At 42.0% G+C, this 14,024-nt stretch overlaps 1 protein-coding gene across 3 annotated transcripts in view; it reads right to left on the reverse strand.

Annotated features, from left to right (window-relative positions):
* Window positions 1-10,154, reverse strand: part of LOC110536049 (probable E3 ubiquitin-protein ligase HECTD4) — a 75,709-nt gene extending 65,555 nt beyond the window's left edge. For all 3 annotated transcript variants that reach the window (XM_036935890.1, XM_036935889.1, XM_036935888.1), the window contains exon 1: window positions 9,455-10,154. In XM_036935890.1, the coding sequence (XP_036791785.1) occupies window positions 9,455-9,601 (147 nt within the window). In that variant the 5' untranslated portion in view covers window positions 9,602-10,154. The remainder of the gene's footprint in view (window positions 1-9,454) is intronic.
* Between the last annotated feature and the right edge of the window lie 3,870 nt (window positions 10,155-14,024).

The raw sequence follows: 14,024 nt of genomic DNA on the forward strand, positions 1-14,024 counted from the left end.
CCAGAGGTCTCCAGGACAGTTCACTGGTCAGGGATCCTTTCAACATGGATGCCAGAGGTCTCCAGGACAGTTCACTGGTCAGGGATCCTTTCAACATGGATGCCAGAGGTCTCCAGGACAGGAAGTGGTCAGGGATCCTTTCAACTTGGATGCCTGAGGTCTCCAGGACAGGAAGTGGTCCACCAGGGTTTCCAGTTCAGTGTCTCCAAAATCTAGAATAATTAAATACATTACAACAAGCATCATGCAGTTTTAATTCTCAAACTATAAAAATATGATAATGAACCTGACTGACCTGTAATACAAAACATAAAGTAACCTGCTGATGCATCTCCTGACACTGGCCAGTTGGTGAAGCTGACCAGCTTGGTGGCACACAGGACCCTCACACTGGCATCCTGGAACCTGTCAGTCATACTCTCGACTAGCCTGTCAAGCATTATGTCTTGTGACGTGACGAGGGTCTTGCTGTCACCTCTGGTCAGCAAAATTCCCTCATATCTGTGGCCTTCATCATGGGCCCTTCTCTGATGATAAAAGGCCATCCTTTCAGAATTTTCCTTTACAACACACTCTCACTCTCTCTCCCACTCTTATTAACATAATCCTTTCTCTTAAGTTAAGTATTTCTTATCGCAGTTTAAATAAACATACCTGGTTTTGTACTTCTTAATTACTGCCTGTTTTGAGCACAAGGAGCTGTGGGCTTCTGCTATGGTGATGGTGGACCTCTGCAGACAGTCAGACAGGTTGCTCAGGTGTGTTAGAGTGTCATGCAGGAAGCCACAGAAGTGGATAACAACAGCCTCTCTTGCAGTACTGTAGTATTTCCTCGCCTTGGCCTGCTGGACACCTCTGGCATTTTGGGCATCAGCAGATTGAATCTGAAATACATAAAGAACAAATAGACAATTAATTGCTATCCAAAAAAAACTATTAGATATGACACATTTTATCAGTGCATAAAGCATTGAAACATGATGTAACCGTGTTTGTTGTTTTTTACATGACATTACATATTGATGATGACTGAGTACTTAGCATAGCAATCTAGAGCCACTACCTGTTCCAGGTGCTGGACAAGCCACTGGTAACCTCGCAGGAAGTGGTCCAGTGCACGCAATAGGTGTAAACTCTTTGGCCTGCTTCTCATTTCTATATGTTGAGCCCACAGTGATTCCTTTTTTTCCCCATCCAAACTGCAAAAATGAAACATCAATTAATTCAATAATAATTAAATATACAATCATGTTATCCAATATAGCTGGCAGTTGATTGTGCAAAATTAGCCTTCTACCCTTTGTTTCCTTAAGAATCAACACGATAAGGCTAGTAAAGTCAATTGTGCCACAATGCTTTAAAATGTAACCAGCATCTGGAGACAAACATTAACATATTATGTTAGAGCCATAGGAAAGCATGGAGATCCATGTCAGCATTAGTAGGCCTATAATTTTCTGGAATTTATACACTATTTTGAGGTGAACCAAAGCTTATCAACGGCTGAGAAATAACCTACAATACTGGACCACGTCTGCTAAATAGACTTAAAAACTCGCTACAAAAAGTACTAGTCTAGCTACAAGAGTAACAACATTTTCACTTACTCACACATCCACTCCAAGTCAGTAAGTGGTCTCACCTTCTTGCCAATGGCATGTACAGTCCTAAACAGCATCTTCATCTTCGTGCTGGTCTGCTCTGACATTGCCATTAGCGCCATCACAGAGGGTGTCAAGAGGAGAGGCTCCGATTGAGGCCGGGACATAGACACGCAGGCAATGTGACACTTGCTGTGTGCATGGTCACAAATGTTCTCCAGCTTCATAATTTTAATTCTGATGACAAATTAGTTGTTTCTGCTTTTATCTTTAGCATACTGGCGACACACAGAACAACTCATCACCACAGCCCCCGCATCATACTGTAGCCAGCCTCTTGAAACTCCATCTCCAAACCTCCATTTCTCATAGAACTCTTTGTGATTCGTCCTCCTTTTCTTCGGTGGGTTTTCGTTTTAAAGGTTGGTTTACTCCAGGTAAATGTTGCCACATAACAGCTATTTAATGAACAGTAGCTAGCAGCAGACCCGTGGCAAGTGAGCGATGTCGAGTAGCCGATGTCCCGTACGGTAAACAGTGCCGTGAAACTAGAGCACTAGAGACAGTCTGTGGTAAGCTGGCAAACATAATTTCCTCCGAGCCATCATGCCAGATATTTTATTACATGGCTATTTTGGTACAAACATTCACCCTCCTGTGTGGCGGACAGCCTTCTGAGATTCTCGCCAAATGGAAAATCTACCTGCATTTGGCGGGTGTTCATTTCGAACTGTGCTCATGGGGCTGACATCGCTGGTCCAAATGTCAGTCGTAAAGCTAATAGCAGTGACGCCAATAGCAAGTAGCTCATGGATGTGCGTTTCAACAATACTGTGTAACTACGGTAGGGCAACATCTGAAAAATAGAGCCTATTTTGTAGTGTGTAAAGGGGCTCGAGGTGCTCAACCAGTCAGCAAAAGCCAACATCATCCACAACAGAGAACGGTTGATTGTCAAGGGCCATGAATTCCATTATCTTGGCGTTAATGGATTTCACCTTTGAGTTGTCTCACTGATATTCTCTCTCTCTTTCAAATGACTGCTTGACTTGAACTGGTTTGGTTTTTTTCTGCTTTTATTCTAAGTAGTCGCTGAACGTCTGGGGGTGATGCACTTTCAAATGAGTAATTAGGTTTGTGGTATTGAAAGATTTCACTTTCTCCCCTCTGGAAATAATAGCAGCACAAACATTGCATATGGCCTTTTGTTATCTTCCTTTGAAACTTCAAAATAAATCCACACAGCAGACATTGTGGGCTAGGTTAGGAAGGCTGTGTTGCACGTGTAGCGCTGTATTCTCCGTGGCGTCATTACGTTATCTACCTACGTTATATAGGTATGCACATTAGCTTTGACATCAGTTTTGCACATCGGCATTAAACTAGACATCGGGCCGATGCCGACATTTTTAGCTAATATCGTCCGATTCCGATATGCTTACCGATATATCGTGCATCCCTACAATTTATGAAAGATGCCAAAACTTAAGATAACAATAGATGGCGAAGTCAAAGACAGGCCAGTGGTTCCCATCTGTGGCGAAGTTCTCCCTAAATCAATGCTTATGACTATCCAGCTCGAAAACCAGCCATAAGCCTTGTTCACATTGGCAGTTTGAAGTAACTCAAATCCAATTTTTTTGCATATCCGATTCCGTTCTTTTTCCTGCAGTCTGAACAGCAAAAAGGGCACAAAGTATCAGATATTTCGCGCCACATTTCAAACCATCTTCGTAGGTGCTAGATAACGTTACTCTTAACAGTTTGACAAGAACATGTGTTAGCTATCTAGCTTGTTTATTGTTTACAAAACAAATGTGTGAATGCACAAGAAAGTTAAACAGCTACCTAAGCTAAGTGACTGCTGTGGTTAGCCAAAAAGAAGTCATTTTGAAAGTTGGATCATCTTATCCTTTGAGGCTTTAAAGAGTGTACTTACACTATGACTTTGAACATTCAAAGCAAATGAGAAATGTCAATGGCAGGCATTGTTGTTACCTTAGAAGTTATTTAGCAAGCTAAGTGATAGGAAGCATGAGTACCACTAAGCAGCTTACACCACAGCACACACACCCGCAGTTAATATAACAACTAGTGTAGCCATGTCAGCAAATGATTGCTGTCTGAACACACAAATCAAATTTGGTCACTTGTAACTTGCTGTTTGGACAGTCAGTACTCCAAAACAGATTTGAAAAACAAAACTGATTTGAGCATTAAGGATTGCAGTGTGAACAAGGCTATAGAGCGAGCTGAATAATCTTTTGAAGATGGTGTACAAAAAAATATATAAAAAGCAACCGATAACATTAGCTAGCTAGATAAGGTTAGCAAGACAGCATGCTAACCCTAGCTAGATAAGGTTAGCAATATAGCATGCTAGCTAGCCAGCCTGACAGCTATTAGTGACTGACAGCTGTTTGTTGATGTTTATCAACTCCACATGGAAATTATCACACCCAATTCATGAATAAGTAGCCTTTGTTATTCTTTGGAGGTAGAACCGAAACATGCATCTTTGGAGGTAGAACCGAAACATGCATCTCATGTGGGGGGGACCCACCTCATTATACACTGATTCGTGCAGGCCGGTTTATCTCCTTCTCACATAAGAGTGAGGTTAGTGAGAGCAGGGGGAGGGTGGACAGTGGTGACAGTACAATAACCAGACACACTGCAGATGCTCAGGTTACATTCCATCCATACTTCCACTGCAGAGAGGACAAGCAACACATACTTGTCCTGTACTGCCATTGAACCAATAGTACTGCGCTCTTCTGAGGAGTGGCATGGGCAATATGGGCTTTGCTTTGACCTCCACCCGTCAGACCCAGAGCTAATCCAGTCCCACTATGAAACAGCATAAACAAGATGTCACACTACTGCACCTGGGGCACAGGTCTATGGCTAGCTAGCACAGCTGCTCCATCGCCCCAGTCATTGCTCTATCCGTATGAAAAATAAGAACATTTTAGAAGCAGGAGGTGTACGCAGTGAAGTCTAGTCCTCTCAGGTTGATTCATTCTCCGTGTTCCTCTGTAGCATGCCATCTGTCTGTTACCATCTATCAATCTATGTCCCATTTATTTGTCTGTTTAGGTCTACCATTACTTATTTGGTTTGGTTTAATTATTTGGTTTAAAAATACGGAGCGTGCAAAAATTGTGCATCGGCCATTTCACGTGCACTAGGCTTCATTGCAAAGTTTATTTTGGTCATTACATTTACTATTAGATTAATACCTGGCTACTAGCAGTAGGTGTTATAGTTAGTGATCGAGCGAATGTGTTTTGAGTTTCCACTTCCTCAGGTGGTGAATGAGCACCAACTGAATTAGGCCTATATAATATTAATGCACATAAAGATGAAGACAAATTCATGTCTATTAAACAAACAAATCAGACCCTATTTTGACAGTAAAATAACACAAATAGCCTAATTGTCAACCTAAAATTCATGACGATCACTGGATTAAGTTGCACAACAAAATATTTTGAATCAAGCATTCATGCTTGGAAATGTTAGATGTAACAACTTATTTACTTAATACCATCTCCGCAGTCTATTACACTTCTTAAAGTATTGTGAATGACTTTATAAGATGAATGAAATTAATTATATTGTGCGACACAGCGAAACACATTTCTTGGGTGCCACCAAATCATGGGCTAGTCCCACCAACTGAAAAAGTTAGTGGCACCAGTGATACCAGGGGAAAATGTTCGTCCGGAGCCATGATGATGTCAGGGTTGACTGGACAGGGCCTTTTAACATTAGAACCACCTGGCCTTTCAGCCTTCAAGTACCCACTAGAGAACATAGCTGGGCGTTCCATTTAGCATATGCATCAGCTGCATATCAACCCGCAAGGTGTACAAACATAAGCACCAACACTTGATAAATAGTGCATATTGTAAATGATGAATTGAATGAAATATAAACATTAAAAAGGATATGTTTTATATAATTCTACAAAGTCCTAGAAAAAACATTTACCATTACAATAAAAAAAAACTATTTGATCAACTTTATTTGTAGATTTGATTAGTAATAGAGTTACAGTAATTAATGAAGTCCAGTTACAGCTTATTTTTGACAAAGTAGAAACTAAAAATATTATAATATAATAACCAGCCAGGTGCACAGGTGAAATTGTTTTCCATTTTCCTAAACAAAAGTACAAGAACAACTGTAGAGGATAAATAGCATAAAGAAATATTTTTGTTAATATATTCATGACAAGATATAAAAAGTAATTTGTTGATTGTATGGGACACTGTATTGAGTCCTTATATGCGTGCCTTTACACATACATGAATCAATCATACATGAATCTCCTCTTCATGCTTCGGGTGCACAGTCAGCACTAGAGGTCGACCGATGATGACTTTTCAACGCCGATACCGATTATTGGAGCACGAAAAAAGCCGATACTGATTAATCGGCCGATTATTTATTTATTTGTAATAATGCCAATTACAACAATAATGAATGAACACGTATTTATTTATTTTATTTTACTCCCCAATTTCGTGGTATCCAATTGTTTAGTAACTACTATCTTGTCTCATCGCTACAACTCCCATACAGGCTCGGGAGAGACGAAGGTTGAAGGTCATGCGTAATGAACACTTATTTTAACTTAATATAATACAACAATAAAATCAATTTAGCCTCAAGTAAATAATGAAACATGTTCAATTTGGTTTAAATAATGCAAAAACAAAGTGTTGGAGAAGAAAGTAAAAGTGCAATATGTGCCATGTAAGAAAGCTAACGTTTCAGTTCCTTGCTCAGAACATGAGAACATATGAAAGCGGGTGGTTCCTTTTAACACGAGTCTTCAATATTCCCAGGTAAGAAGTTTTAGGTTGTAGTTCTAGGAATTATAGGACTATTTCCCTCTATACCATTTGTATTTCATTAACCTTTGACTATTAGATGTTCTTATTGGCACTTTAGTATTGCCAGTGTAAAAGTATAGCTTCCGTCCCTCTCCTCGCTCCTCCCTGGGCTCGAACCAGCAACACAACGACAACAGCCACCATCGAAGCAGCGTTACCCATGCAGAGCAAGGGGAACAACGACTAGAAGGCTCAGAGCGAGTGACGTTTGAACCGCTATTAGCGCGCGCTAACTAGCTAGCCATTTCACTTCGGTTACACCAGCCTCATCTCGGGAGTTGATAGGCTTGAAGTCATAAACAGCGCAATGCTTGACGCACAACGAAGAGCTGCTGGCAAAACGCAAAGAAAGTGCTGTTTGAATGAATGTTTACGCGCCTGCTTCTGCCTACCACCGCTCAGTCAGATACTTAGATACTTGTATGCTCAGTCAGATTATATGTAACGCAGGACACGCTAGATAATATCTAGTAATATCATCAACCATGTGTAGTTAACTAGTGATTATGATTGATTGTTTTTTTATAAGATAGGTTTAATGCTAGCTAGCAACTTTCTTTAGCTTACTGCATTACTCCACAAGGAGTGCAACGAGAGAGAGGCATTTCACTTCGGATTCCAATCTTGCAACCTTACAGTTTACTAGTCCAACGCAATCGGCGCCCAAAAATACCGATTTCCGATTGTTATGAAAACTTGAAATCAGCCCTAATTAATCGGCCATTCCGATTAATTGGTCTACCTCTAGTCAGCATACAGCGTTGGGGCTTTGTGTGAGCAAACCCCACCAACAAAATCCCACCACTGTGTGGGGCACTGCAGTTTTCATGGGCCTTGTTTCGTGTGCACCTGCCGCAGGTGTCGCATAATCTTTCTGAAGCGGTTGCGTGGAATGCTCCACCCCATACCTATCAGACCAAAATGACTCCACATCGACGCTCTTCCACCTTGTGCCCCGCAGAACATATAAAGGTCCAATAAAATCTTTGAGTCCAGACACGTCCCACATACTGTTTCCTTTTCTGTGCGCATGAGCAACAGTTCAATCGCTGATGTGCTGCAACATCTACATGTCACATACCGTAAACTCGTCACTCCTTTCTTACCAAAACGTGCCATCCCACCCCGATTCTAGTCTCATCGTGGCAGTTGAGATCACCATCTCAGTTTGCTCTGTTCTGTTTTTTCTGCGGCGAGGTTCAGGCATCGGAGGCGAAGGATCGAAGTGAACATCAGAATCAGATGAAGACTCATCAGCAACGTCGATTTCAAGCTCAATATCCGATCCTCCATCCTACTCCAACTTATCGAAATGCTGCAGCATTTGCAATGCTGTCAGTGCGTACATTAGTTTGTTTCGGCTTGCCATTGTGAACTACACACATTGTATTTTGTACTCAGTGTCTGATTTGACTCTCAAGAGCGGAAATTATATACCATTTCCAGACTTTCATAATAAAATAATTAGACCACCCACAATTGTTCATCATCATTACACTATTGTTCTAAATTCAATCCTCATTATTCAGATAAAATTCAATCACCCTTTTCACCCTCCTCATCATTCAGTTCATTGAAGTCACATGCACCATTATCTGTTTCAATCTGATTTCTATCGCCCACTCATCCATTGAAAACAGAATAGCATATTTGTATTGTACGTTTAGTATGTTACTCTTTTTTGCTTAGTAGCCAGAGCAATGCTGCCGTGCGAGTGGTCTTGTGCTGAATGCATGGACAGCATAGAAATTCTTGAAAAAAAGTTACATTTGGAAATCTTGAATTTTGAGATATTTGATTATGGTAAGTGTCGTAGAAACTGCAGAACATGCTCTTTCTGATACTATAGAAATCAAAATGTTTTATCTGCATGTGACTGAAGGAGGATTTGATAAAGTAAGCTGTGTGTGAATACTTTCTGAAGGAAGTGTAGATTAGGTGAAAGAAAAAAATCTTTGTAATTAATTTTGAATTCAGGCTGTAACAGAATATAGAATAAGTCAAGGGGCGGCAGGTAGTCTCGTGGTTAGAGTGTTGGGCCAGTAACCGAAAGGTTGCTAGATCGAATCCCCGAGCTGACAAGGTAAAAATCTGTCGTTCTGCCCCTGAACAAGGCAGATAACCCACTCTTCCTAGGCCGCCATTGTAAATAAGAATTTGTTCTTAACTGACTTGCCAAGTTAAATAAAGGAAAAATACAAATGAATACTTTCTAAAGGCACTGTCAAGCGTGCCAATGATGAAGCATTCTGTGCTGAACAAGACCTCTTGGCTACTTACTGGCTTGAGGAGCTTTCAAGAGCGCTGAATTTACTGTTTCTGTACTGTATTTGTCCAGTTTGTGTGCCATGCCAATGTGCTTTGAATAATTTAAGTGAGAATAGGTCGGTGAGCTGATGAATACAACAATAACAGCCTGCCACCACTCAAGAGCACCCAATGTCTGGACCAGAGGGGACACGGTTCCCACAAAGGGTGGGGATTTAAAGGCCATGATAATAAGCTACCCTTGCTAGCTAGCTACGTCGTGAGTCATCATGCCTACACACTGTTATTCATATAGCAACTAACACTACATTATCTTCATATTATAGACTGTCTGCTAACTAGCCTGTTATTGTAAACAATGGTCAACGTTATGTTTCAATGTTCTCTTTAGTTAACTAGCGTAGTTATTGGTCATGCTCCTCGTCAAGCCGACGTTTGCGTCCTTAGCTAGATAACGTTACACATGGACATGACTAGCGAAACGTGTTGCTATTAATGTGACTTTATTCATATGGAATTATATAACTTGCTGCTTGGCAATCCCTACTAGTTAATGCTGAGCAAGTAGGTAGCTAGCGCTTAACAATTTATCTAGCTAAGTTAACTAACGTTAGCTGTGTTCGCTTCCTCCAAGAAAAATTTCAAAATGCAACCGTTGAGATGCAGACTAACAGTACTCACCTCCTGCTCAGTGTCCCCCTGCTCAGACAGACCGATTTCACTGGGCAGTTCAGCCAGATCCGTGACCCGAATCAGTCCATCGTGAAGGAAAATAGTCTCTTCCTTCACTGACAACCACTGGGACGAATCCACGGCCCCGGAGCCCATCTCTCTCTCCTCCGAGAAAAATGCCAGAAAGGTCGAACATTAAAACAAATCCAATCCGAAATGACAACAACACTACCCGACAGACATGCTGTCAGTCAGATGAGAAACTCAGACCTACTCCGACCCAGCTAGCTAGCTTGGTAACGCCAATCGTACTACCAAATATTTGTGGGTACCACTTTGCTGCTACGGGTGCTAGCTATCGAGGCTTGCTAGCGAACATAGGTCGGCCAGCTGATCGCACTGTGTGGGGCAGGTTCTTTCTTCCGCTACCAACTGTACCATTGAGCATATCGTACTGTCTTTACAGAGCAGTGGGCGTGACACTGTCTCTAAACCGTAATATTTAGAGCATAGTTTAGTAATTGCCTGCCTTCTCCAGCTGAACACGAAGTCTGAGCATAACCAAAACACGATAAGAATGCAGGAAAAACGGCTCCGATGGTGGTCCAACAACTGATTATTAGTAGCCGGACAGATAATGGAAACCCCACAGTTGTCGGTGAGACGCCATGTTTCTTAGGCCAACAGTTACTGTTCCCAGCATACATTGCGCTTTAGCCTACAATAAACACGTCAACAAATTGAACCACCAAAATATAATTTATTATCAATACTAAGATTGTATGTATGTATCGTCATAGTTTGTTTAATACTCATGGTTTCATTTGTACATTTTCTGATTGCGGTGACAATGTAGGTAAATTATGATAATCTGACACAATATTCAAAGCAAAAAGCCTTTAGGTATGAATTGCAGCACTGTTTACACTACACAATTCAACATTATCCACTGATGACACTCAAATTAAGAAACAATTATAAATTAATATGTGTAAAGATAGGTGGTCAATCGCCTTACTTTTAAAAGTACGAGGGCGCCACCTCCTGAGCATTTTTTAAGGCTCTTGGCTGAAAGATAGTGCACCTTTACAACATTAGGGAAATTTGTAATCTGAGATAACGAAAAACAGAGATTGGTTATATTTAAGTATTTTAATCGAGAAGTACATAGACTTAATATAAATATATTAAATGAAAACCATTTGTCAGGGGTCTTCTCACAAGTCACAACTCTAGTTTTCATTTAGTTATTATCCAGTTATTATCATTATTTACAGTTGAGATCAAATGTTTAGGGTTTGGATCTGGATGGTATTTCGAGCAGCAACTCAAGTCCGTTTTGCATAAGGCTTGCAAAACGTACAGGTTGATGTTAGACAGATGTATTGCATACTGTATACACGATACAAAATTATTCCCATTCTGGTAACTGGTAATGGTGCTGATGTTTGGGAGACATCAGCCTAGGTTTTTTTGGGGCTCAATGATCCTTAGACATAGTCTCTAGAGGCGAACAGGAGTCCCTCTTTTTGTATCTTTACTTGTGCCCTGAGCATTGTCTTCCTCTTGCCTCCATGTTTTAAAATACATGAATTAGTCCCACCCACAAAAAAAATATGTTTTTCTTTTATTTTTATAAAATAAAATATTATATGTTAACACTAGATCCCACAAGCACTGTTTCAACTGTGTACAGTATACTGCTATAGCCTATTTATTATTGTTATCACATTGACACAAGGTAGGACAGTGACACATTGCGTGTAACAATTAGCAATATCAGCTTTGTGAAGAGATCACATTAAAAAGTCTAAGGGGCAGTTGTGGCTCTTTGCAAATATATCACATGTTTTAATTGAGCCAACCTTTTCCCCAAAGACAGTCTTTTAAACTTCACACATCGAGGCAGAATAGAGACACAAAGTCCTGCAGGACGGATAGAAGAATCTTGGTCCTCTCCAAGTATCTGATCTGACCAGCCAGCAATGTGGTGGAGGAAGCGGAGAGAAATGGAGGGACAGAGGAGATTGATGATCCAAGTAGACAGTCAGTGGATAAGAATTAAGAGATGTTAAGAGAAATACGCAAACAATTTCAGAAAGGAAACACACAGTTTGTGTGTATATATACGTGTGTGTGTATGCATGCGTGTGTGTGTCAGAGATGTGATCATGCATGAAGTAATTATCTAATCCATTTAAAGGAAGGTAACTGCAAGTTAGAGCAGATCTTCTTAATTGACCACAGTGAAAGAGATCAATATAGAGCCACAAATGTGCCAGCTTGCAAGATTATGCTGTATGTACCGGTATACGGCTACTGTCTCACCTGCGGGTGCAATCACAATGGTACAGTCTTTGATTCCATGTTGTGAAGATCATCTCTCTTCTCCAGAGGGGGAATGTTGTATTTACATTCATCCAAATGCTTGAGGGTCCCACAAAGATGCAGGCTATCTGTAACAGAGAATAAACAGAACATGCTGTAGCTACATGAGTCATGATGATATAACTGATAAATTACACAATTACGACCTTTCCCTTCAATCGGATCCATACTGCTTTATATCTATATAGACAAAGCCACATCGTTTGTTATCCTCCATGGCTGAATTTTTACTGAGGCAGTTTGTATTATACTTCACAACACAAAACCACTGTTTGTGACCAGGTGGTTTTCTTGGTTATAATATTGTCCATGCTATGGACCCTAACTATTCAAAACTACTTTCTTTACAGCTTTTTTCTATTTCGTAACCTCAGAGCACACAGACATGTCATTTGGGCGATGCCACTGAAATGTAACAAAAAAATATTTCAGGCTTTAGCAACTCTGTTCCCTCACAGACCGAATGACACACACATGCAATCCATGTAGTCTTCTTCTTCTTCTTCTTCATCATCTTCTTCTATGATATCATGGCTGTCCGCAAACAATCGTTTAGGTGCATGCCGCCACCTACTGTGCTGGAATGTACGATCAATCATGATCTGCCCAATTCTGTACTACCATGAATAAAAATAATTTTAATCCCTACTAACTTCTACCAAACACTCTCACTCCCCCCAAAACCCCTCCCCAACCCCCCTAAACTTGATCTATATCATACTGAAACACTCCACCCTTGGGATTGTTCAGTATGACAACAACGATTTCAACAGCAACATCTGTTACCCCGAATATCTATTTTGCAGTCTCCACAATAATCTTCAACCTGGCATTTCTGCTTTCCACAACCCAAGTCGTATTGATAACCTTACCAATAAAAGCTATGAAGTCAACTTTATTCATTATCAAAGTGACCTTTGACACCGCACATTCATGAGCACAAGATTTCTGAACAGGCCTCCAAACCATGCCAGGACCAGCAGAAACACTAGACCTTTATTTCCTTTGTTTTGTCATTATTTAGTATGGTCAGGGCATGAGTTGGGGTGGGCAGTCTATGTTTGTTTTTCTATGATTTGGGTATTTCTATGGTTCGGCCTAGTATGGTTCTCAATCAGAGGCAGGTGTCATTAGTTGTCTCTGATTGAGAATCATACTTAGGTAGCCTGGGTTTCACTGTGTGTTTGTGGGTGATTGTTCCTGTCTCTGTGTTTGTACCAGATAGGGCTGTTTTGGTTTTTCACATTTCTTGTTTTGTTAGTCTGTTCATGTGTAGTCTTTATTAAAGAACCATGAATATAAACCACACTGCATTTTGGTCCGCCACTCCTTCAAGTCAAGAAAACCGTTACAAAATCACCCACCACAACAGGACCAAGCGGCGTGGTAACAGGCAACAGCAACAGCGGCGCAAAGAGGAATGGATATGGGACGATGTATTGGACGGCAAGGGTTGCTACACATGGGAGGAGATCCTGGCGGGAAAGGATCGCCTTCCATGGGAACAGGTGGAGGCAGCCGGAGAGAGGAGCCGGCGATATGAGGGAACACGGCTGGCAAGTAAGCCCGAGAGGCAGCCCCAAAAATTTATTGGGGGGGGGGCACACAGGAACTATGGCAAAGCCAGGTAGGAGACCTGAGCCAACTTCCTGTGCTTACCGGGGGGCGAGATAGACCGGGCAGGCACCGTGTTATGCTGTGAAGCGCACGGTGTCCCCAGTGCGGGTGCATAGCCCGGTGCGGTACATTCCAGCTCCGCGTATCAGCCGGGCTAGAGTGGGCATCGAGCCAAGTGCCATGAAGCCGGCTCTACGCATCTGGTCTCCAGTGCGTCTCCTTGGGCCGGCTTACATGGCACCAGCCTTGCGCACGGTGTCACCGGTTCGCCTGCATAGCCCAGTGCGGGCTATTCCACCTCGCCACACTGGCAGGGCGACCGGGACCATTCAACCGGGTACGGTTGGGCAGGCTCGGTGCTCAAGAGCTCCAGTGCGTCTGCACGGTCCGGTCTATCCGGTACCACCTCCACGCACCAGCCCTCCGGTGGCAGCCCCCCGCACCAGGCTGTCTCTCCGTCTCATCCTTACAGATGCTCCCGCCTGTCCAGCGCTGCCAGAGCCTTCCCCTCCAGCGTTGCCGGAGCCGCCCGTCTGCCAGGGGCCGCCAGTGCTGCCAGTCTGCCAGGGGCCGC

The sequence above is a fragment of the Oncorhynchus mykiss genome, chromosome 11 (genome assembly GCF_013265735.2).
Source record: "Oncorhynchus mykiss isolate Arlee chromosome 11, USDA_OmykA_1.1, whole genome shotgun sequence".
NCBI classification, from domain to species: Eukaryota; Metazoa; Chordata; class Actinopteri; order Salmoniformes; family Salmonidae; genus Oncorhynchus; species Oncorhynchus mykiss.